The sequence below is a fragment of the Rutilus rutilus genome, assembly GCF_951802725.1.
Source record: "Rutilus rutilus genome assembly, chromosome: 8".
In the NCBI taxonomy this organism is placed as follows: Eukaryota; Metazoa; Chordata; class Actinopteri; order Cypriniformes; family Leuciscidae; genus Rutilus; species Rutilus rutilus.
This window is the reverse complement of record NC_140222.1, coordinates 18,708,180-18,734,263: the sequence shown is the minus strand read 5'-3', so window position 1 is coordinate 18,734,263 and position 26,084 is coordinate 18,708,180. Positions and strand designations below refer to the sequence as shown.

The following is a 26,084-nucleotide window of genomic DNA, read 5'->3' as shown; positions in this document are numbered from 1 at the left end:
GTGCAAACCCTCATTTGACATTAAAAAACAGAGAAATTTATTAAAAAAAAAAAAGTTTTGTAAAAAACTGAGAAATTAGCAATGAAGAGGCGTGAACACGGTTATTTTTGCTCTTTTTGATTGTATTGCATTAACACATTTGTATTAAAAAGAGTAGTAGAGTAGTAGTATTGGCCTGATTAATACCTCCTTAAAAACACCCAAAACACCCTCTACAAATTAATAAACTATAATAAAAGATAATTTATACAAATATGTCACATTGTATCTGATGGTTTTTAGATTTGATTAATAGATTACACACTCAAGCAAACATTTGTAACTGGTTTGTAAAAGGTATTTTTATGCATGTTTGGGTTGAGATTTCGTTGCATTTTACGCCATTTTGACCAGCAGATGTCGCCAGCGAGCAACGTGAGGGTGAGTAATGATGACACAATCTTAATGTTTGGGTTATAGAGGCATATATCCGTGTGGTCCTGTTTGGTATTGCAGCTTGACTTGTAGTTATTTATATGTTTTAAAGGCTCTAAACAAAATGTAACATTATTTTTTTTCCCTCACAGTCTTTGCTAAATTGTGAATTAGAGTATTTTTAATTCACCTCGACAAAGGCTTGCACGAACTGTTGCATGAGCAGTCGCGAATGTGGAGTGGACTTACTGATTATAATAAGGAGAAGGATGACCACTACCAACGCTACAATCCTTTTCATCTGGGGACAGAATATATATATATATATATATATATATATATATATATATATATATATATATATATATATTAAAAGATATATAAACAGGGCTAAAAAAGGACCCCATAGTTTGTGATTTCAAAACAAAAAAACAAAAAAAAACTTTTAACAGAACATTTATTGAGCAACACATTTTGGAAAACTCATGAATATTAATGTATGCTCCGCCCAATGAAACCGAAAGTCTCGAAACAGAACGGCCACAATCGTTCTTGCTGTCCCCGGCGGACCATCGGGCAGTCCTTCCTGTCCAGGCCTGACTGGTTTGAACTGGATAAATATCACAAACTGACTCGTCACAAACACACACACACACACACACACACACACGGAGAGAGAGAGAGAGAGAGAGAGAGAGAGAGAGAGAGAGAGATAGCATCAACGACTCTCCGCCTCCCGTTAACCTAGATAAAGAAGTTTCTAGGAGATCCGTCTAGTTTTAATGTCATACGTTCATTGTTTATTTCAGATTTCAGGCGTGTTTTTTTTTTTTTAAACAACAAGCCTATAAATCTGATCAACTGAAATGCCTCATACACTACTTTCATTCTTTGTGTGCCTATGGCATTTAATTGGTAAGTAGATTTTTTATTTATTGACAAATTTGAATCATATTTAGGCTACTACTTTTTAAATCTGCATTGTTTCCAGAAAAAGATTCTGTCGATTCTTACTATGTAAGATGTAGTTTTTCATTCAGGTCTCTGATCACTAGTTTTGATATATTTCTCATCTGGAAAATAGTGTGATTAGATGCTTTTATTTCAGTGAAGCACAACTAATCATGTCTTATTTATATGTTAGGCCTGTCAGTTTCTCCAGTTATTTTGCCACTAAAGCTTTTCATTTGACCAAAACATTTGCTGTAATGTACTTTTCTTTTCTTTCTATATTTTAGCGATATTCTATTTGCAATGATTTTAAGAGAGAGAGAGAGAGAGAGAGAGAGAGAGAGAGAGACTTTTAGGTCTTCTTTAATTATTCAATATAAACATAAATGACCTATATTTTTAAGGTAAAAACCATTAAAACAATTATATTTTCCTTCATCTGTGTCTGATGATCTGTTCCTCTTGGTTCTCCAGGAGTGTTTGGTGACACAGATGCAGTGAAGTCAGTGTCAGTGATGGAGGGAGATTCTGTCACTCTAAACCCTGATCTTACAGACATACAGAGAGATGAAGAGATCGTGTGGAGGTTTGGAAACATTCGCATCGCTAGAGTGATCATGGACATTACTAGATATGATAATGATGAGAGATTCAGAGACAGACTGAAACTGGATCAGACTGGATCTCTGACCATCAGTGACATCAGAACCACAGACTCTGGACTTTATCAACTAAGAACCATTATTAGGAATAAGGAGTTTGTCAAGAGATTCAATGTTACTGTTAATGGTGAGCATAATTACAGTGTAATTTATTCAGTCCTCTTCATATTAAAAATGTAAACAGTACTTAATCATTGGCATAATCCTTAACACTTTTCTCGCCAGCGTTTTTATTGAATTTTTTTTAAAGCATTTTTTATAATTTTCACAAAAGTTTCTTGGCCCCCAGAATATTTTGTTGTATTGATATCGGAATATGCAATATATCAAAAGACCGAACAGACCCTCTGTTTTTAAACAATACAAACAAACAAAAAGTATTCTAGCATAATGCATTCCTTTTTTATCAACACTTGAATATGGGTAAGTTACATAAAATCTGAGAAATGGTGTTTTTGTCAAAAACTAAGTCTGGATCAGATTCAGAACGATGATCAAAACACAGATGGAGTAAATCGAGTCCATCAACACCCTTAATGCTTCACAGTCCTAGAGCTCGTCCTCGGTCGACTCTTCATTCAGTAACATTAGACAGTTTTGTTTGATCTGCTGTTTAATACTGATGATTGCATTATTTTATGCATCTGCTTACATAAGATATCGTTTTGTTTCTTTTCCGCCTGTGTTTTGATCATGAGATCCAGTTCTCTTTCAGAAGATGTCATAGTGCCCCCTGCCCTAGTCTAGATGACAGGAAAAACACGGAAAGCCGGAAATCTCCATCATTGGCAGGGAGAGAGTTAGTTAGTCCAACCAGGATTTCACCAGGACTTTTTTTCTGAATTTGCTGCATTTTGTTGTTGTTTTGCTGTGAATTACTAAAATTGTAGTTCTGGTCCCTCATCTAAACCATGTTTTCAAGACTTTATTAATAAATCAGTTTATTTCCCGGTAGTGACGTCAAAACGTAATCATTCCCATTTATGACATAACCGGCATAATCGGCCAAAAAACGTGCATGTAAACGAGCTCAGTATGCAAACAGTGACACTGATCATATACCATATACTTTTTTAAATGTTATAAATTATTTAATGATTAAAAAAATCAAAGTAAAAATAAGACAAAAATGCAAGCTGCCACAAATAATGCTGAATCTGGACTTGTCTTGGTTCTCCAGGAGTGTTTGGTGACACAGATGCAGTGAAGTCAGTGTCAGTGATGGAGGGAGATTCTGTCACTCTAAACCCTGATCTTACAGACATACAGAGAGATGAAGAGATCCTGTGGAGGTTTGGAAACATTCGCATCGCTAGAGTGATCATGAACATTACTAGATATGATAATGATGAGAGATTCAGAGACAGACTGAAACTGGATCAGACTGGATCTCTGACCATCAGTGACATCAGAACCACAGACTCTGGACTTTATCAACTAAGAACCATTATTGGGGATAAGGAGTTTATCAAGAGATTCAGTGTTACTGTTGATGGTGAATAGAGAATTACAGTATAATTTCTTCTGTCCTCTTCATATTCAAAATGTATACAGTATAATCATTGTCATCATAACCCTTAATAAGTCCAACCAGGATTTCACTCGACTTTTTTCTATTCATACCCATACAGAAAAGAAATATATTGAAATATATTTTAAAGTGTCAAAAATATATGTGGCATACATTCCAAATACATTGAAATATATTTGCATTGTTATTCACTTATATTTATAATTTTGAAATATATTCTGAAATATAAAAAAAATATATGATGTTAAGTGTGAAATATATTTACATTTATAACATGTAATGTAAAATATATGACAAAATATATGGTCATAAAATGTTTAGCTTGCTAAAGAAGGGTTGAAAATGTATTTTGATCATATTAATTCCTCTACCTTTTCCCCTATACACAACAGTAGGCTTCCATATTTCACTACTGTATTATGACACACAGCTATAATAAATACTGTACTTACATTTAAATGACTGCAATGTAAAATGACAGATAGTTGCTTTCCTAGGACTATTAGGCCATATAAGGGTGGCACGTACCTAACACTGAGTGCAATTATTAGATTTATTGTTGTGTTTTATTGACATCTTTCCTGAAGTAATTTATATATTGAAAATATGCACAATATTTATGATGCAAGTATAACAGTGACACTCCAACAGTGAAGTACACTTAAACAATAGATAGAACTCAGTGTCTAACACTGCATACACACACTATTAAATAACTGTATTCAATTCTGTAAAAAATAGGGGAAAAAAACCCTCTGCATTCTGTGTGTTATTTCCTACATAAAATTGTCATTTTAGGCCAATAAAGTCAGTAAAGGGGTGGCCGTTGCCTACTGGTTAGGGCTTCGGGCTTGTAACCGAAGGGTTGCCGGTTCGATCCCCGACCAGTAGGAAAATTGTGGGCGGGGGAAGTGGTAGGGCACTGCTCTCCCATGCCCACATCCACGGCTGAAGTGGTCTGTAGGGTTCACAAAATTTGTCTCAGACGGCCAAATTGTGCCTAAAATCCTCTGAACCTGCCTTTAAACTATACAGTACTGGACTGTTTTACAACACTGTCTACAATTAATTGTAGTAAATGTAGTAGCAATAATTTTTCGTTATTCTTTCGAGCAAAGAACATTTGTGGTTTCAAGTGTTGACTGAAAGTTTTTACACAGTCAAGAAGTTCAGTTCAGTTCTTTTATTTATAAAGCACATTGAAAACAGCCACAAGACTGACCAAAGTGCTGTACAAGCTCAAATAACTAAGGATCGAAAAGAGAACAACTAAGAAACTACATACACAGATTTGAAAACAGAAAACAAGGAAGTCAAATAAACAAAATTAAAAATTAAAACATACAGAGGAGAGACATTAACAAGTTTTAAAAGATAAGTTGTACTGGCAAGCTGTTCCACAATCTAAGCCCCACCAACGAAAAGGCTCTGTCTCCTCTGCGTTTGAGCCTAGTGCAAGGGACAGTGAGTAGATTTAGATTACCAGATCTTAGGTCTCGGGACGGGCTATAGGAGTTTAGTTGTTCAGACAGATAACTTGGAGATAATGCAAACATTTGTACAAAAATAGGAGAATTTTATAGTCAGTCCTAAATTGGACTGCATTGGAGCCAATGGAGAGCTTGCAAAATGGCCGTGGCATGATCGAATTTACGTCTTTTCTTAAGAACTTTTTTACGAAATTTGGCCACAGCATTTTGAACCTATTGAAGACAAATGATCTGGGACACAGTACAGAGAATTACAATAAGCGTGATGTTATAAATAGCTGTCTCAAGGGATTTTTCGGGCACAAAATATTAAATTTTTTATAGTTGAAAAAAGCTTTAGAGCGAACGGTTAGATTTTAAAGCCCTAAAAAGGTTATTCCATCCATCATAAAAGTAATCCATATGGCTCCAGGAGGTTAATAAAGGCCTTCTGAAACAAAGCGATACGTTTTTGTAAGAAAAAATATCCATATTTATAACTTTCTAAACTACATACACTGCACTGTTCTGCGTTTGCGTGGCAATTCGTAAAGAACCAAAAGAACAGACTTGCGTTCTCGTGGAGACCGGTCTTTGTAGGTTTAGGTTATCTTGAAAGTATGAACTCAGAAGGACACTGAATGCAACTTTGCGAGAAATGAGATGTGCTGTAATTGATTACAACATTACGTATTAGACAAATCTCTTTACGTCATCGTTTATATTATTTTATATCATTCTCTTTTACTGCATATAGGCTATTTGTGTAAATGTGTAGCCTATATTAAGACCTAATGTTATAGGCTACGTTTCAATATGCCAATATAAAGTAATGCAGGCCTTCTCCAGGTCTTTATCATTTTATTACAGTTATGTGTGGGGCTCCTAATAACATTCCCTGTAATGTTATTGTTACAGAGAGAGATATTTTTATTGTTCACTTGGATAGTTCTTATGTATTCTAAATTCATGATGGGGTTAATGCAGGAAATGTGTTTAAATCAATGTTTGTGCAAATCCATAAAACACTGCTTAATTTATAGTGAGTAGTGCTCAAGCAGGCATGTTGTTTTAGCGATCATCCAGGGCGTCCACGAAAGACAGGCAGTAGAAACCAAAGTGGAGTTGAAAGAGAAGAACCGTGTTTTGTAGTGTTGTGAACCCACGCAGAGTTTTTGTCTACTGCGAATAAATGCCCTGGTAATATAATCAGTGGTCAGCTGTGGTCAGACACTTGCATATGCAAAGCCATAATACCAACTTCGATGGCAGTCCGGAGGGTTACACCAGCAATATTAGATTGGATCACCCTGATTTAAATACCAACTTTTACAGATAACCAAATCCGGATTACCAGTGCTCGAAATATTAGGCTACTACATATCACAATGTAGACTACAAACTAAATAAAGAACAACAGGTAAACTTAAAAAAAAAAACATTTCATTGATTTTACTAGGCCTACATTTTTGTATTTGACCATCATCATCATTGAAATATTTTTTTAAGTAAAAGTAGTAATAGAGAGAGAGGGAGAGTATAGTGATTCTCAAAACTTATTTATTATTAGTATACAATTTGCTTTGTGTTAAACCAGCATGCTCGACGTGTATGATTAAACATGTAGGCTACATTAAAATAGCATTGCAGAAAGTGTGTTTTCGTGTTCAGTCACTAGGAGACGCTGCAGGATCTTCATCTGCTCTTGAAGATCAGCGCACAATCTGAGCTCTGAAGACAAACAACGAGACACTCTGATCCTGCTTTGTTCAAACTAGTATTTTAAACTGTGAAGCAAGGACGAAAACTATAGAAACCTGTTTGAAAGATTTTGAACAGTTTTTTTCTAATTATAAAATTATAAAATTAAATGTACAGAATTTCACTTGGGCCAATTGAAAAATGTAGATGTTATCAGTCACTAAAAAATGTCTAACCTCCCTAACTCAAAATTTTCTAGTGACCTAGAAAATTTTGAGTTAGGGAGGTTAGAATGTTTTTCACTGTTCTGATTGGTTGTCTCTGCTGTAGTGGGCGTGGCTGCTGTTGTGACATCACTATCAGTACTCACATCAGGACACTAGGGGGCGATGATGATGATGATGATGATGATGATGATGATGATGATGCCTTTTAACAAGCCTCAGAGGATTTTCCTACAGAAAATTTGTGAAATAAATTGATTATTTTTATAACCTATTCACCTATATCCACCCTAGAAGATGATCTGAGAGCACAGTATGTAAAGCATGTACATAAACTCCAAAGTTTATAAATTTGATCAAAACACATTTATAACATATATTTGCTACCCTGCTGACAAATCCAGTCTAAGGTGTTTTAGTTCTGCTGGTGTTTGTGGTTTTGGAAGCTGGGAGATCAGTTTATATCAGCTCCACATAAGGCCAGCATTTACAGTCTGTTTTCTACGGAAATAGACACTGTCAAAATGCTCTACAGGGCGTTGCTTCTGAAGGAAATGAGAAGTGAGAAAAAAAAAAAAAAAAGAATGAAAAAAAGAGAGAACATTCAATAGGCTATTACAGAAAATACTGCACTGGTATTGCCATGTAAATGAGTAGACTATTATTCAATACACCATGCTATCTGATTCCATTCGCTGTACGCTGAGTCATTTTAAAATTACTTTAGAAAATATTTATAATGAGGTTGTTTCTGCTGGAAATGATAGTCAAACATTTCTGTAGGAAGTTGAGACATTGACCCTTATAATGACAAATGTTTATTCAGTGTGAAATGACACAGTTCAGAAAAGAAATAGATGAAACAGCGCTTCACACGATCACACCAACAAATGTGTGAACTTTAGTCATGTGATTCATAAACATGGTGACTATATTTTATATTCTACAGATATTGTTCCTAAAATAAAACAACTTCAGGACGTTGCATTGAGCAACTAGGCCAAATGAAAAAAATAAAAATAAAAATCTTACGGTTTCAAGAACCAATTTATTGTGCTTTAGAAGATTATTTATTTATAATGACAATAGTAATTATCATGAAACTGCTCCAAGACACAAAGGGTTGAGGATCCATATGTAGTATTTATTGAAAGGGTAACCCAGAATCAAAGATCAAAAATCAAACCAAAAGCAGGCAAAGGTCAAAACACGGGGTAAACAGTCCAACAGTCTTGGGGACCATGACCATGACAAGGCAGCACACTTCTAAATGCAGTGTAGAGACATACAAGAGTTTGCAATGAATGGCTGAGTGAACTGCTGGGCTAAACAAGGTAATGAGAAATAGACAATCATGGATGATGAGACCAGGCAATGAGTTATGGGTAATGTTGTCTTTGATGGAAAGACAGTAGAGGGTGGAGTGCCCTCTGATGGCTATCAAGGGCACTCCAGCTGGTGATCATGACAGTAACTATTTCGGTGGAAACTATGGTTATCATGTTAAGGGGTTTATTACACTGATTTCATCAACTGTGATTAGTGACTCATGAACTGTGTCTATTCTCCCTGAGGAGTTTCTTTATAAACCTCAGATTATCTACTAATATTTTTCAGATCATAGAGTAATTTTTATCTCAGGCTGTTGGAGATGATGTTGCTTAAACTTATTTTGCTCTTATTGAGTTTGTGTTGTCTGTCTGGTGAGTTATAGCCTAAATACATTTTTATGTCTTTACCTTTAGTGATAAATGTACTGCTGTTGGAATGGAATAACAAGAAATGAAAAGACGGCTCATCTATTTGTTTTTTTCATTAAGTTTAACTAATTTTACAAATGGCTTTGATATTTTATCAAGTGGTACTCACTGCAGAGTCAAATGACATCCAGCTCCACCTCTCTGGATGTCTAAAGGGGATAGTGGGTAGGTTCAGGATATGGTTGGATATTCTAGCTCCACCCATTAGGCCCAAATTACATTCGCTCCTCCTCACTGGATGACTATGAGGAGGAGCTAGACGTAAGCTCCACTCATTTGTTCTGCAATGAGCAGTCTCTCTAATTTATTCATACATGTGGGCAGCGCTGAAACGGCCTTTTCATCTGGTGGGTCAAACCGTGCTGTTTTCAGTACAGGCCTTAATTCTGTCAGGTAGAAGAGTCACAATGACAAATCCCACTTTAATATGCTTTTGTCGCGATGCGAAACCATCACTTGCTGAAATTGGGTCACAGTAGAGTTTTATTAAAATAAAATTCTAAACAAACTGGCCCCCATGATGACTGACATGTAACGAACACAATTTTATTACATACTAAATTGGTTGATGTTGCTTTATGTTGGCTTGAGAAAGAGAGTAACTGACTCCACCTATCATGCTTCAAACTCGGCACAGACCTTATGACTCGCTTATATCTTTTCTAACTGGTCGGACTTACTTTCCAAAAAAAAAAAAAAAAAAAAAACATTGACTTGCCTTAACTGAGCAATGAAGGCCGTAATATTTAATGTTGTCCATTAGAGGGGGCGACAGGATAAGAAATTGTTTCAGTCTACTCTTTTTCTCTTTTTGCATCAGTTTCAATGACAAATAAATGCTTGAATTGCATTCATAAATAGGCCATAACTGTGTATGAGCTTCAAGCTGTACAACTATTTAAAACTTTCTATTCAGGCTTTTTAGCCCTACTTCAAAGTTTGCCACTCTCTAGTTTCTTTTAAAGCAACTTTTCCTCTTCGGTCGCCCTACAGGTTGAAAGCGGAATTGTCCATTGCCCGTGTCGTAAATAATTTAGCCTATGGTCGCATGCACGCTCACTGTTTATCCAGCACCGGCTTTAGAATGAACGATGTCCACAGACAGGTAGAGTATGTTGCATGATTTTATGAAAGTATGATGTATTGCGACATCAGAAACGAAGAAAAACGAAATAATGACTATTGTAACGCTTGCCGTAAAGCAAGTCAAATTTGTAGTTTCTTATGTCTCATTCGAACTACAGAAACGCGACCCGATCTGGCAAACTTGCATGTGGTTATAGCAGATAGAGGGCCACAAAGCGAATCCAGAAGTGCCTTTCACCCTGTTACGACTTGATGAACCACTGAAGCGATTTAAACATTATTTTAAAGTACAAAATAATCTTTAGAGTTGCTTTAAGATATTGTTATTCACACTGGTTTATGCATTTAATGTTTGCCCATATAGAACTTTTATTTATCATGAGCTCTATGTTTTAAGATGTACTAGGTTTTGATAAATCACATTCAGTTAATGTGAAGAGCTAATGTCAGGGCCAATGTCCTGCAAAGTTCAGCTCATTAAACACACCTTAACCAGCTAAGGTCTTCAGGATTTCAAGAAATGTCCAGGAAAGTGTGTTGGAACTGGCTGGAGCTGAACTCTGCAGAACATGATCCTCCAGGTTCAGAAAATCTATAAATGAATTTGCACAGTTGGGTGTCTATGCAGATATGTATACAGTAAGTAAAATGGAAAAATATTCTATTCTCACAACACATGCAAATTAAACTGCAATATTTTTTAACTTTTGAAGATGTCTTTCCTGTAAAACTATCCCATTTGCGAATACCCTGCTTGAAGCTAACTGAACAAATGTTATTGCAGGTGGAAAATAATGCATACTGTTTTACACAGAATTCCACAAAACTCTTAGTGACCTCAAGAACATTAGATCATTAGATGTTACTGCAGGAAGAGTGGAAAAATGCACACTGTTTTACACATACCTCGTAGTGACTTCAAGAACACTTTAGGCCTGCAACTTCTGTGATGACAAAATCTTCAGATCTGCATTTAGGGCAATACCTTGAGTTCTCCATCCATTGGTCAATACAGACCTTGCACCCCACCACACTCCTGCAGCATGAGGTGAACACAGGTTCTTCAATGATAGATTGATAAAGAAAATGTAAAATTCAGTATTAACTGCAGCTGGTGCCAAATAAACATGATTCTGTTTTGGAAAACAGTAAGTCAAATGATATCAATTACAGCTGATATCATGGCTAAAAATGATACAACCATTGGCCTTGACATTAGCTCTTCACATTAACTGAATGTGATTTATCAACACATCTTCTTAACCCTTGTGTTGTGTTCAAAACACTTGTGGTGACTTTTATTTAGATCAAAAGGCATGTGTGTGTGTGTGTGTGTGTGTGTGTGTGTGTGTGTTGAAGAGCACGGCATGCTTTAAAATTGTATTAATTTTATTATAAAACGAACACAATTTTATTACAATTGTATTCATGACATTAACTCTTCACATTAACTGAATGTGATTTATCAACACATCTTAACCCTTGTGTTGTGTTCAAAACACTTGTGGTGTCCACGGTCAAAATGACTGGCCTACAAAAAATAGCTTATAAATCACTAGTTATGCTATAGGCTATTATCACCCAATTTTGGATTCAATCTTTTTGTCAACTAGTTTTCTTTCAATTAAGACTGGTTTTAAATGTATATTTGCATCAGATTAATTGTAGGCCTCATTTATCTGAGAGTAGGCATCTAATTTTATGAGGATTTTTTTTTTTTTTTGGAAATTTTAAACAAAATCTGAAAAAAAAAAAAATTGCACTGTTGATCACACTAGTCTACTCTAATGATTTACCCAGAAGATTGTTTTGAAAAGCTTTTATTTTGTACAAAATGGCACATAGTCACACTTGTGGTGTTCCTGGGGTGCTTCTCAATTCTTATTTGTGTATCCTCGTTTCCTCTCCTCGCTTCCTTTCCTCGCGTCTCAGCTCCACCCCCTGTAGGATGCGAGGGAAGGCTGCAAGGAAAAGACGCGAGGACGGAGGGATCGAATGAAAGCTTTTTTTATACATTGGAGTCCTTGATCACTCGAGCGTCACTTCATCGCGTCATCAGCGGATGGATCAGAGGACATCAGAGGATCTGCCCTTATGTTGTTGAATTTTTTTTATTTAAGAAATGCATAATAAATAATAATAATGAAAGATACCCTGTTGAAATATGTGAGATGTGTGGTTTATATAAACTGCAAAAGTAAAGTATAAATAAATATTATTGTGACCGATGTGAAGGGGGAGGAGAATTTATACGTGCGTCACGTTTTAGTCGATAAAACTCTTCTGTATAGGATACACCTGTGTATCCTCGCTCATGACTCCTCAGGAAGCCTCCTAACTCCTCGATCCTCGACTCCTCACGGTGCAATTAGAGAATTGAGATGTCCTTCTTCAAGATGGCTGTGCTCGATCGGTTTCCGGGTCATAGGATGGAGGACGGAGGAGAGAGGAGACGAGGAGGGATATTGAGAAGCACCCCTGGTCAATAATGACCATGCAGCCATTGAAAGTGAATGGGAGAGACTGAAAATAAAATATATATATTTTTTAAGGTGCATGTTCATTATGTTCATGTTCACACATGTAGCCCTATGTGTGCTTGCAAACATTGGGTCTGTGCATGTGTGGATACATGTGGACACAAGCATTCACACACACACACACACACACACACACACACACACACACACACACACACACACACACACACACTCGCACACGCGTTAAAACACACAAACTATTTTGATATTACACACATTATTTTTCACAGAGAGGAATTTTAGCCTACCCTGAACTGCATATAGGCTAATATACATTCATCCATCTGACATTACCCCACACACACACACACATATACACACACGCACACTTGCATATTGTTGCCCTATTGTTAGTGTAATTGCTTTTATTTGTCGCTTTGGATAAAAGCATCTGCTAGCTAAATTATTAAATGTAAAGTAGAATTAGAAAGCTCAACGATTAGCTCTGCAATTGCATTTTACTAGTAAGAATTGAATTAGGGAGCTTTCTAAATGTGCATTCTGACTTAATGTTTTGTTTTATTTGTTTGTTTGTTTGTTTGTTTGTTTATTTGTTTGTTACAACGTTTAATTAGACTAGTAAATAATTGTGGGTGTGTTTAGCCTACACTGGTTTTAACTTCACAAACTGACACGTACACACCCACTCGTGCATCTAATTTACCACGGCTCTCGATCTACTGTTAACATAAGACAGTTTAGATAAACAAGTTTTTTTATGAGAAATGTAATGGTTTTAATGCCACACTTGCAGTGTTTAGTTCTGACTAAAAGTGTGTTATTTAAAACATTTAGAAAGCTGCTTAAATGAAAATGGTTAACATAATACTTTTATTCTGCATATGGCATCTTGTCGGTAAGTAGGCCTACAAATCTTCTATATTTATTGACAAATTTCATGTCAGTTTTTTGTTTTAATTTTAGATAAAGATGCTATCTTTGATATTACTGTGAGAAGTAGTTTGAATTCCGGTTTTTGATCACTGTTTTGATGCATGATTGACAGACAGATTTAGTTCCCTTCCTGGTTAAACACTTTATATCACTCATTAAATTATTCCTACTTAAAATGTCCTGATATATAAGACAATTGAAAGCTAAGAATATTAGGTAGTCAGTGGCTCTCCGATAAATTTCAGATTTAAGAGTTGAATGTTCTTTAGGAATTCTTCAGAAGTTCTTCTCGAAATCACACTTTTAAAATTAGGCTACCTTATCCAGGTTGAGGAGGTGAATTCAAATGAGAAATATCTTGATTTTTAGTTGTTTTAGTTCATTTTAATTATTTTTTTTAAAGCTATTAAGTTCACCAAAACAAAAGCTGTAGTATACTTTTATTTCTTACTATATTCCATTGAGATCCCATTTCCAATGTTTGATCACTATTGAATCAAATAAGCAGACAGCTGTAAAAAAAAAAAAAAAAAAAAAACAGAAAGTTAAACAAATGACTACAGAAAATGACTTCATCTGTGTCTAATGAACTGTTCCTCTTGGTTCTCCAGGAGTGTTTGGTGACACAGATGCAGTGAAGTCAGTGTCAGTGATGGAGGGAGATTCTGTCACTCTAAACCCTGATCTTACAGACATACAGAGAGACAAAGAGATCCTGTGGAGGTTTGGAAACATTCGCATCGCTAGAGTGATCATGAACATTACTAGATATGATAATGATGAGAGATTCAGAGACAGACTGAAACTGGATCAGACTGGATCTCTGACCATCAGTGACATCAGAACCACAGACTCTGGACTTTATCAACTAAGAACCATTATTAGGAATAAGGAGTTTATCAAGAGATTCAATGTTACTGTTAATGGTGAGCATAATTACATGTGTCTTCTTCTGTCATCGTCATACTCAAAATGTACATAATTATTGTCATAACCCACAATGATATTTGAAGATTATTTATTAGAAATCTTGAAGATAAATTTCAGATGCAGTTTATTATTATTTTTTAACCTTATTCTAACATTTTACAGTATATTTATCAAACTAAATAATTAAAATCCCCAAACATTATCCCTCCAGTCCATGAAAAACATCCAGGTCCACATTATATTACCTCCCACACAAGGGGAAAAGGAACACACATATTATAGAACTGAAATAGTTTATTATTAAATAAACTTCTTCCAAGTGTCATGAGCATCAGTGTATGTCTGATCCATTGTGCTCTTACAGGAGGAAACTCAGATATATTACAGCAATATGCAATTAGCTAAACTGGGAGAGAATGAGAAGATAAACTCTGGTGAATTACTACAGATCCAGGGTCATGACAAATATTTTATCAATTTATTTGATGACATCAGAGCAAAATAACTTACAAGAACATTCAAAGGCAATTTACTGAAAGTACAGCAGGGCAGGATATGCATTTTAATTAAATGCATAATTAACTTTAATGAACTCAACCTAACAAAGATGAAGTAACGCTTCGGTCATTCCTTATCAACTCAACCAGAGGTCCCCGTCTAAAAAAAAATTATATATTTTTTTTCTGGTGAAAGAAGAAAGACAAAATATTAAATGTCAAGAATGTATATTTACTGAGTAACTTGCTGCTTTGAGGGGAAAAAATGACAATTTTCACCCTGAGATTTGGAGCCAAATTACAGGGGGTATAAATGACTTCAGAAAGATGGCAGAATCATTATTTTATTTTTACACAGAGATTGGTAAATCTATTAGTAAAATCTGTTGAGCAATCTTTGTTTCATTAAAGGTATGCCAACAGTGACAGTTCAAAAATGGTAAAAAACACTCCTTGTGTTTTTTTTGCCCCAAGTTCGCATGCCTGCAACTCAAGAATTATTTAAGATACCTTAATATCCTTTTATATTTTGATTTTTAACAAACTTTAACAATTTTAAAGGCCCTCAGTGGTTCAGTCCCAGAAATATGGAGATCTAAATGTGGATCCATGAATAAATTGGTCAATTGTACACATTTTTAGTGCTCAGAAATCTCTTTGCATATGCAGTTGATGAAATTTGAACCGGAAAAGTTTCTGAAATTTGGTTGATTTGACACAGAATGACCCAGGCCAATGTTTTAAGTCCTCTTTAATGCATCTTAATAATGAGACAGTGTTTAGATAATATACATCAGTCAGGAAGGGTGTAATATGAATATAAGATCCTTTAGGAGAGAGAATAGATGGTGCTCAAGAACCTTGGCAAACAAGTGCCACTGTATTCAGATTTTGTATATTTTATTAATTTTTTCCAAAATGAGTGGATTCTATTTTAAATCTGAATTCATTGTTATGAGAGAAAATCAGGACTGTGAGTATAAGCACTGATCTCAGTGTGTGATGAGACTGACTAACACTGACACTCTCTCTTTAGTGTGTCGTCATCAAATGTCCAGCTCAGTAGAACTCAGCCACGTTCTCATCTCAGGTCCCACGTCGAAGAGGCCGGCCTCCGAGGGTGGTTTATACAGTGGACAGGTGGTGATTATGTGCTCAGCGGTCTGCTCTGGCTCCCCACACTCACACACTGCTCTGTCCTCCAGGCCCCACTTCCTCATCGATGCTTTGTAACGTCCAACCCCAGTTCGCAGGCGGTTTAGCAGAGTCCATTGCCGGCGTGGCAGATCCTCTCCTTCAAGACCGCCTCCAGGGTCAAAGATGTAACGGTGGATTCGTGAGGGCCCTGCTGACTCCCACTCCTGCTTCCAGGCTGCCGCGAGCCATGCCTCTGTAGACAGGTCCTCAGGGATGGACCTGAGCAGGTCTTGTGCCGCCTTGTTGTACGGGTGGCGGGACTTCAGTCTATAAGGAGGCAGTGCTGTTGTGGTGGTATTGTGCAGGATATGCCAGTTGTATCTTTGGGCTTTCCTTGCAAGAGCGAGGGTAGCAGCCTCTCGTCGGAGGCCGGCCGGGGCAATTCCCGCTAGTGTTGGCAGATGGTAGACAGGGGTAGATTTCAGGCAGCCAGTTATAGTCCGAAGGGCGGTGTTTATGGCAGTGTCGACTTTCCTGACGTGTGGGCTTCTGCACCAGGCTGGGGCACAGTATTCAGCTGTGGAGAAGACGAGAGCTACTGTTGATATTCGAAGCACCTTGGCAGTTGCACCCCAGCTAGTACCAGCGAGACGTCGAATTATTGCGACCCTTGATGACACTTTGGCCGTCACTTCTTCAAGGTGTTGTTTGAATGTTAGAGATCTATCCAGGCGTACGCCAAGGTACCGTGGGGCTTGCTGAAACTCAAGGCGCTTGTTATTAACGAATATGTCCAGTTCCCGTCTGGCCTCACTGTTGTTCAGATGGTAAGCTGCTGCAACTGTCTTGCCGATGCTGAGCTGTAAACGCCACTCACGCAGGTAGGCTGCCAAGGTGTCCATGTCCTGGTTTAGGCTGGCCTGCATCTGCTCCCATGTTTGTCGTCTCATCATAATGGCCAGGTCGTCAGCGTAACCATATTTCCGGGATGTTGTTTCCGGTAAGTCGTGGATGTAGATATTGAATAACATCGGTGCGAGGACAGAACCCTGCGGAACACCATTCCTCAGCCTTCTAAGCCTGCTGCATTGACCGTCACTGGTCTTTAAGGTGAAGCTGCGGTTCGTCACCATCTCAATGATGAACTTCACCATGTGCCTGTCGGGAATGATCTTTAGTAGCTTTAGGTGGAGTCCGCGGTGCCAGACGGTATCGTAAGCGGCTGTGAGATCAAGCAACACTACTCCAGCCTTCTGTTTTTCCTGAAAGCTGTCCTCAATGTCTTGGGTGAGCAGTGTCACCTGGTCAACCGTTGACCGACCGCGCCGGAAGCCAGCTTGTTCCCGTGGGAGTTGAGGGTCCACTATTGGCTCGATACGATTATAGATCAGCCTCTCCAGGGTTTTGAATGGGACGCAGAGCAGTGAGATGGGTCGGTAGGATTTGGGGTCTTCAGCAGGCTTGTTTGGTTTTGGAAGGGCTATGACAGCAGCGCGGCGCCATATCTTCGGGAGCTTGGACCTCCGAAGGCATGTCGAGTAGAATGAGCAGAGCCATACAGATGTTCTTACACTCTGGTGAGTCACAAACTCAGGGTGGATGTAATCATGGCCTGGTGCTTTCCCTTGTTTGGTCTTACTCAAGGCAGTCTGGAGTTCAGCTGTTGTAAATTCCCCTGACAAGTTGGCGTCCACACTAGCTGCTCTACACAGGGAAGTCACCTGGTGTGATGTTGTGCGGGCAAAGTTCTTATCGGCATCAGGGAAACAGCTGTTCTTAAGGAGCTGGGATGCGATGGCATTTGCTGTTATTGGACACCGGGAGGTCGATGGTGTTCTACCTGTCAGCTGGTTTATTGTCCGCCACGCCTTACGGCTAGAGTGGGTGAAGTCAATTGACTGAACTACTTCTGTCCACCTTGACCTTCGGGTGGCATCTAGCTTCTGCAGAAGTACCGTTGCAGATTCTTCAACTTCCTCCCTGGTGCTTGCCTGCTGGTGGACATGCAGGAGATGGCTGCATTCTCCATCCCAGCCCGGGATGTAGTTTGTGTTAAAGCCACGGGGGATGGTTTTCCTTGCTGCCCCAAGGAGTACTCTGCAGTAGGCTGCATACCCAGCGTCCACGTCGGCGTTGTCTGGGTCTGGGAGACAGGATGATGTCTTTTCTGTCTCCTCAGTGAATGACTGCCAATTTGCCTTACGAAAGTTCCATCTCCTGACGGGTTTCCCTGCAACTGGCTGCACCAGGGATGGGACCTTTATGATGGACGGTCGGTGGTGTGAACGGGGGAACCTATCCAGGACACGTCTCTCTGGCTTTTGAGCCGTGTGCCACACAGCGAAAGCCAAGTCCGGGTTGGTGTGGGTGTTCCAGCGTGCTGAAAAGAAGCTTGGAGGTTCTTTGGGGTCGAACAGCAGCAACGCATTGGCACTGGAGGCCCATTGGCTTAATGTCTCTCCATTTGGTGTAGTATGACTGTAACCCCAGTCTATGTGTTGGCAGTTAAAGTCCCCTGCATAGATGGCGGGTGCAGGTGCCGGTGGAAGTGATGCCATGGTCAGCATTGATGGTGGGGGCTTGTAGACATTGACAACCGTTGTGGTCTGCACCTTAGTGGACAGCCATTCGATACTCGAGCCTGGTGGAGATTGGCCAGTGGCTGTCCAACTAAGGTTGTTCCTTACAAAGGTTGCAAGTCCATGCTGTTTGCTGTGGGTAGACACAGCAAGCTGGAAACCGGGCAGTTTGAGGATGTTATCACTGTCACGGTGTGTCTCCTGGAGGAGGACGGCTGCTACTTTGTGGGAGTCAGCGAGATGGTAGATGACTTCCATTTTGGCGGTGGTAAGGCCCTCTACATTAAGTTGGAACACCGACAGACCTTGGTACTCGATGGTCGGGATGGTCACTCGTCCTGACATGGACGCACCATGTCCCTTCGGTCTCTTGCACCTCGGTCTGCCAGCTAGATGATGACTGGTTGGCGACATTAGTTTCGCAAGCTGGTCTTGCACCATTTCTTGCTACTAACGGAGGAGGCCGCGTGAAGGCTGTCGTCATCTCCTCCACACTGACACTAAAGCAGACTTAAACCATCTCTGTGCTTCTCTAATATCTCCCAGCTTATCCGACCACTCTACAAAGTCCTTCATCGACTGAAAGTGAGAATGCAGAGAGTTATGAAGCTGATATTCACATCAACAGCACAATTATGAGTGTGATATTGCTTTTACACAACAAGTTAATACTGAGTTGTGCATTGTTACATAATACGGCCAATTGTTTTCTGCTTTTTTCTTTGCTAAAAATAGGCAATTACAACACATATAATCTCTTTTCACTTTCTGACAAACACATTTAAGCCATAAACATGTTAAAGGGACTCGTGCTGGTCAGACTAGTATCAGAGAGTCAGTGAACAGACTGTGTGCGTCTGAGACTGAGACTAAGGACAGACTGACAGATTGTCTCTCTTTATCTTTCCAGAATCTGTCCAGCAAACTCCCTCTCCTCCTCCAGTCTCAGTCTCTCAGATAGTGCCGATCTCTTCTGCTGTTGCTGGATCTCTGATGATTGTTGCTGCTGTTGGGATCTTCTGGATCTGCAAGAAACACAGAAGAACAGACCAACAGGGCAAGTGTTTCACATTGCTGTTACATCTGAAGAAATAGTTACAGTTTTGCTGTTTTAACATGCCTGTCATTATTATTCAAACAGTTCAGACCCGTGATGAAGAGATCACTTACGCTGATCCAATGTTCTACAAAAGAAATGCACAAAAAGCGGTAAGACAATTCATGTTACAGTTTACACTGTACAATTTGAGCATTCATTGCATAATTGAGGAGGAGTTTATGCAGTATAATACTTATAGTATTATAAATGGATATTTACAATATTTCTACATATGGTTGCAAATTCATGTACATTCTAAAATCTCAAGAAATAACAAATCCACATGTGGGACCGTAGTCGTATAAAAGGTTAAACATAAATGCTTCAACTTTGGCTTTTGCACATGCTCTGAGCTACAAAAGAAGAAAAAAAAGCGCTTTGGTTAGATGTCCACAATGATCAGGGAGAAAGAGCAGATATGATCTTGACACTTCACTCAAAAATAACTGTAAAAACAGTACATGTGTTGGCGCTCAGGGTGTTTCTGCTGAAATAAACACAGCTAGACTCGCTGCTAAAAGTGTGAGTTTCCTCTAACACTGAGAGCTGAAGATAGTTCTGCAAATTTGAACATGGGACAGACATTTCAACATTTCCCTTCAAAATTCTAAATGATTTATCATCTCATTTGACTGCTGTGATGACAATTACATTTGTAACACTGGATGTCCCCAAATATACTTTTATTTCACAGTAGCAATTTTAACTAGTTTTTGATTTTCATTTGTCAATTGTAATTATTATTGCTTGCTATCTAAAAACTTTGCGTGAGGAAGAGTGAGTCTTCAGATCCTCCACTGAGTCAGTAGTTGAGTTTGTACTATACTTGCTAAGAGATTCAGTCATTGAATGACCAAAACTTCTCATTGATGGACCAGCTTGTAAACGCATCTACAATCCCTCTTTAAATAAGTTCTTGTTTGCCTGCCATGTTATGTAGTTCGCAACACGCAAGGTATAAAGCAGTGTTCTCATACTGAAGTCCGAGTCCAAGACCATATTTTTATGTCTATAGTCAAGACCAGGTCATACAACTCCGAGTCCAGGCTGAGTCCAAATGCTCCTGAAAAACAGCCTTGTACTCAGACTTGAGTCCAAAAATTATACTTGAGTCCAAGTCCGGTCTTTTTCAGTTTCGAGTTCTACAACATTGGTATAAAGTAGTGTTGGGCCCTTTCAAAACACTGCTTCATGCTTGACAAAAGGACAAAGAAAAGCAAGTGGCAAATGCTTTTTAAGCAATTTTTTAAGCAAAATAATTTTTCAAACTATTGTATAGTTTTTTTTTGTTTAAAGTGCCCCTATTTTGCTTTTTCAAAGGTAATGTTGTGTGTAATATAGCTGTTAGTGAATGTAAACGTTCTGAACTGGCTGAACAAGTCGTCAGTAATCCCAGTCTTACTCCCTGTTACAAACCTTAAACCTGTGTATAGTGTGTAATGCCAGTCTATGCTCTTTATTGGCTGCCCGTGAAAAACATCTTCAAGAAGCTACACTGTTGAAGCTGATCTCGCACATTTATACCAGTGGTTATGTTTGTATTTTGAGATTCTGAATATTCTGAGTTCTTTTATTTAGTTTTATTTGGTTTGCCGTTAATAAAAATAACTGCTGTGAATAGATCTTGCTCATCTCATCTTTGCTGTTGCTGCAACAGGCCATTTGTGACACAATGTATAATATGAGAAAATGAAATGCATGTAATGGATGTAATATTGTTGGAGACTCCAAAACACAATTAGGAACCTAATAGCATAATAGGAACACTTTGAAAACAATCCATCATTTTTAAATTAATTTTTATTTTTAAATAGATTTTGAAACACAAATTACAGAAACAGTTTACAATCATTAATTTGTCTATTTAAATTTATTTATTTATTTCCAATTATTAAATTGATAACTAATTTTATTTTTCAGTGTTACTCCTAATCCTCCAAAGTTAAATTATTTGATTAATTTATTTGTTTGTTGTTTATTTATTCATTCATTCATTAAAAGCAAAAGTAACATTTAAATGTGGGAATGTAATTTTCTGCTTTTAACACAAGAAGGAAATTTGATGTTAACATGCCGATGCAGTTGACGGTAAATGTACATGTAAATTAAACAGACACTACTGACATAAACTCAACAGTAAATAGCACTGATAAATTGAATACATTGCTTGTTTGAGGAAATTCAACATTTTGCGGCATTCAGACAGGTGTGTTAGATCCTAGAAACTGAATACATTTGAGTAAATGCAGTGTGAAGCCATTAGAAAGGAAAAATAAATGGCATGTAGAGAGAACAGCACAAACAGAGTGTTATTTCTGGAGTAGGGTTCGTACTCTTTACTGGTAAAAGCGTTAGGCCTATAATAGCTCAGGGTGTTTCTGCAGGCTGACACAGACACAGTTCCACAGGAAACTGGACTTCCGGAACAAATATCTGTGAAGACATGTTTGTGTCTGTGAGAGAGAAAGAGTGTGAATGAGTGTCCTTCATACATTCCACTGGAATTATAAGCAACATGATGTATCAGCTAAAAAGGACATTGCAGAAAATACATATTTTCATGTTCAAAGTGTTATTCTACTCATGCAAGAAACATATTGTTTCCACAGAATGTTTTTGACACTCTTGTAGCTCAATTTCAAAGTGAAACTGCTGCGGTCTGAGTATATTTCAGGTTAGTTTAATGTTAGACTGACCCAAATGAATGTGGTTTCTGTTGAGTGGACAAACGTCTTGCTCCTGTTTACTATTGCATTATTTTCCTTTAAATCAGATTTCCACTCTACACTGATTCATTGTAAAAAAAAAAGAAAAAAAATAGTGAATCCAGCAACACTGATATCTGATTCTTACTCTGTGCATCCTTGAGCAGCTTTTATTTCTCTATATCTCAGGAGGACATATTTCCAAATGCAGCTGTAGATCGAACTTAACAAGTGCTGGAACATTCTGGAAAGAAAAATAACACAGTATCGTATGAGAGTTGTGTGTCAGTGCTAAAGGTAAAAGCGTAGTACACTGCGGTAGAGAATTAGTGTACTTTTATGTCATCTTCATATTCTTGATGAAACCTCACTCACCTGGCCTGGGAGTTCAGTGATTCTCTTTATTTCTTAGCGTACTATATACAATTTGTTTTGTGTTAAACCAGCATGCTCGACATGTACAGTATGTTTAAAATATACATTAAAATATCATTCAAATTTATTATTATCAAATTAGTATTTTAGTCTGTGAAGCAAGGCCAAAACTATTTAAACCTGTTTGAAAGATTTTGAACAGTTCTGTTACAGTATTGGGATGTTTTTCACTGTTCTGATTGGTTGTCTCTGCTGTAGTGGGCGTGGCTGCTGTTATGAGGTCACTATCAGTCTGTCACTGATGAATCAGACACTAGGCTTGTTTGAGATGAACAAAATCTGCACAGAACTGATCACCGGGGCTGTGTTCCAGTCCAAAATTGTCAGCCCTTCACTCGCTAACTTCCCTCCGTTCACTCGGATGTGCGTCATTGCTTAATATGTTGCACGAGTGCCCACTACTGGCGGAACCTTTGCAATGGGCTGAATTGGAACGTGCTAAGCCCTTGATCACTTAAAATCCACTATGGGGTTGATTTTTTATTTTTTTATTTTTTTTATCAAAAATAGTTAAATGTATTGCACTTTATTTCTATTGATTTATGTGTTGCATGCCTAAATGAATGAATTTCCAGGATTGCATTTAATCTCGTTCACTGTTTACATTACAGAGGAATTTATTTGCAGTGGTTGCACAACCACCCTGTGTAGTGTACATTCACAACATAACTAACACTGTTCTTCTTCTCCTCCTACTCCACGCCCCCACCTGTCCTCTGTGGGCGCCCCCTCCTGAGGGTCGCTAAAACAACATGTCTGCTTGAGCACTACTCATAATAAATGAAGCGAGGTTATTTGTACGAGCATAAACACATTGTATGGGTTAACCCCATCATTCATTTAGAATACATAATATGTCGCTCATATTTCACTCTGGCAAAGAATTGGCCAGAGTGTTCCCATAGACTTCAACAAAGATTTTTTTTTAACTGCAGGAACTAAAATGCATTCTCTATGGGTTCCGGGAGGGCTAATACTAACGTTCTTTCGTCATCATACGTAACCTTAACTTGTGCAGCGATTGGTGGAAACAAATAGGCCTACCTTTATTAATAATCTTTAAACTGAAGTGACATCCAATAATTTCCTCAGTGCATAACTTACATTTCCATCTGTAAATGTTAGAAAGTCAAGTAAATATTTCCATTTTACTGTCAGGAGAGGAGCCTTGTCAAACAGATGGAGCGCAATAGAATAGGAGCACAATAATTCTGACCAAAATAACATTAACACTAAAATATAAATATATTTTGCTAAAATATTTGTTGTTGAATATTTGTTGTTGTTGGTGAACATATATGTGCTAGGCCGAATTTCAAACCTACAAATGTATTTTCATGATAGCAGTTTTTATTTATTTATTTTAATTTTTAATTTAGTGAATTTGACGTCTTCTTAAGCATTATTTTGTTTTTAGATTGTAATTTTACAATGTTAGAATGTAATGTGATTTGACCCCTTTTTTGCACAGATCAAAATAGATAGATAGACTGCAAGGTTACATTTACTATGTTTGTTTCATAGCCTTCAATATGAACATTGTTTGTAGGACAATATTTATCAGGATATGAAATAATATTTTTTAAATTAAATACTTGTTTTTTTTTTTTTTCAGATTGGCCTAGAACAAAATGTATTACTGAGATTATACCATACATTGCCATTTAGCCGAAAAATACAGATTTTCTTGGCCATGGGCTATTGGCCAACCCTTTACCTTTTGGCATGCTTTAAATACTGAATTTTGCATTTTTAGCTAAGAAGTAATAATAAATTATTATCTCTGTTAAATGGTTATTTAACAAATAGCCTACATTCAGTCCTGCATTAATAATTCAGTTTGTTTGCGCCAGTTTGGACAAGCTGGATTCCACCATATCTTTATGTACACAATAATAATCTTATATATTGTAATCCTTTTATTTTTATGTTAAGGATTGCATCTTTGTGGTCTGCTGTGCATCCCTGTGTGTGTAATAAGCAGAGTGTACGCTTGTTGTGGACCCCGACTTTATGCACACATTACTAACACGCTTTTTAAATAGGCTAACAATGGAGCTGTCTATTTCTGTTGCCTCAAATTAGCAACGCGCCAACAATGCGGCTGAACACACCTGGTTTTCAGACCAACAGCCCCTGGGCGAACAAATGGGCGCAAATGCATTTACTATTTAAACAACGTGGCGCTGGACGTGAAAATGATAACTGAAACAAGCAATAAACACTTGCATTACGCCTGGCGCTGCATTGCACCAGGTGTATGATAGGGCCCAAAGACCCTCCATTATATATAAACACAAGACCATCATTCAGTGTGAGAAACACTGACTCATAACCTGTAATATCTAGTGATGAATTTGCAGCAAATTTCTGTCATTTATTCATTTTGAGCTCCTACAGTTTTTGCATCTGAAACATGAGATTTGTTTTTCTCCTTTGACCTTTTGTGTTTGTGTTTCTTACAGAATTCTGAAATGACGGAGGTGGTTTACACATGTTTAATCACAGATCAATAATCAAACTCTCTGTGATTCTGTTTCTTTACAAATGATATTGCTCATTGTATTGGCATTTGTGTTTTACACTGTATTACTCTTTCAAATAAAATAAAATTTATATTTGTTGAATTAAATTATGCTTTTTGATTCCTTTTGTCTGATATTGATATCCACTTTGCACAACAAAATATGTAGTCTGTTTATTAAATCATAAGAAACTCATAAATATGGAATGTGTAGCACACATATATTTCAGTGTATTGACGTGATCTTGGCATCATCAATAAGTGCAATAATCAAATAAAGAGTTTTAAATCAATATAAATCAGTACGTCTCTCAGAGTCATACTGAATTCTTTAAATCCGTACATCACTTTTGAACACAAACATGCAACACAATTATGGCAAAACAAGCATTTATTTTCATAATACTCATCCACAATGTAGAGTTAGAAATTATGCTTTTCTCCTGTTGTTTAATTCACTGGACCAGACACCAATTATTTTTCCAAGAGATCTCTTATTTATTTTATCATAATATGAAGACATAGACCAAACAAAGGTCTTCATTCCAGCATATGTCATCTCTGTCCTCTGGATAAAGAGGTTCGGTTTTATATGCTACTGACCAAAACAACATTACCAGAGGAACATATGGAATGCATATCTAATCCCGGTGGAAACTTCATACACTGCATACACACTCCATGTAATAATAATAATAATAATTTGTTACATTTATATAGCGCTTTTTCTGAGACCTCAAAGCGCTTTACATATGGAAGGGGGGAATCTCCTCAACCACCACCAATGTGCAGCATCCACCTGGATGATGCGACGGCAGCCATATTGCACCAGAACGCCCACCACACACCAGCTTACTGGTGGAGAGGAGACAGTGATGAAGCCAATCAGTGTATGGGGAAGATTAGGAGGCCATGATGGACAGAGGCCAAGGGGCAGATTTGGCCA

General features: G+C 37.7%; 1 protein-coding gene across 2 annotated transcripts; it reads left to right on the top strand.

Annotated features, from left to right (window-relative positions):
- The first annotated feature begins 1,006 nt into the window (after nt 1-1,006).
- On the top strand, nt 1,007-25,242 carry LOC311295895 (uncharacterized protein). Of its 2 annotated transcripts, XM_084417447.1 has the most exons (7): nt 1,010-1,329; nt 1,840-2,154; nt 3,208-3,522; nt 13,844-14,158; nt 19,286-19,432; nt 19,517-19,584; nt 25,080-25,242. In XM_084417447.1, the coding sequence occupies exons 1-7, from the start codon at nt 1,281-1,283 to the stop codon at nt 25,128-25,130; spliced, it is 1,260 nt and encodes a 419-aa protein (XP_084273573.1). In that variant the 5' UTR covers nt 1,010-1,280; the 3' UTR covers nt 25,131-25,242. The 2 variants fall into 2 exon arrangements, with proteins under 2 accessions (XP_084273572.1, XP_084273573.1); XM_084417446.1 differs by lacking the exon at nt 25,080-25,242 and having other exon boundaries at nt 1,007-1,329; nt 19,517-21,092.
- Nucleotides 25,243-26,084: the final 842 nt, after the last annotated feature.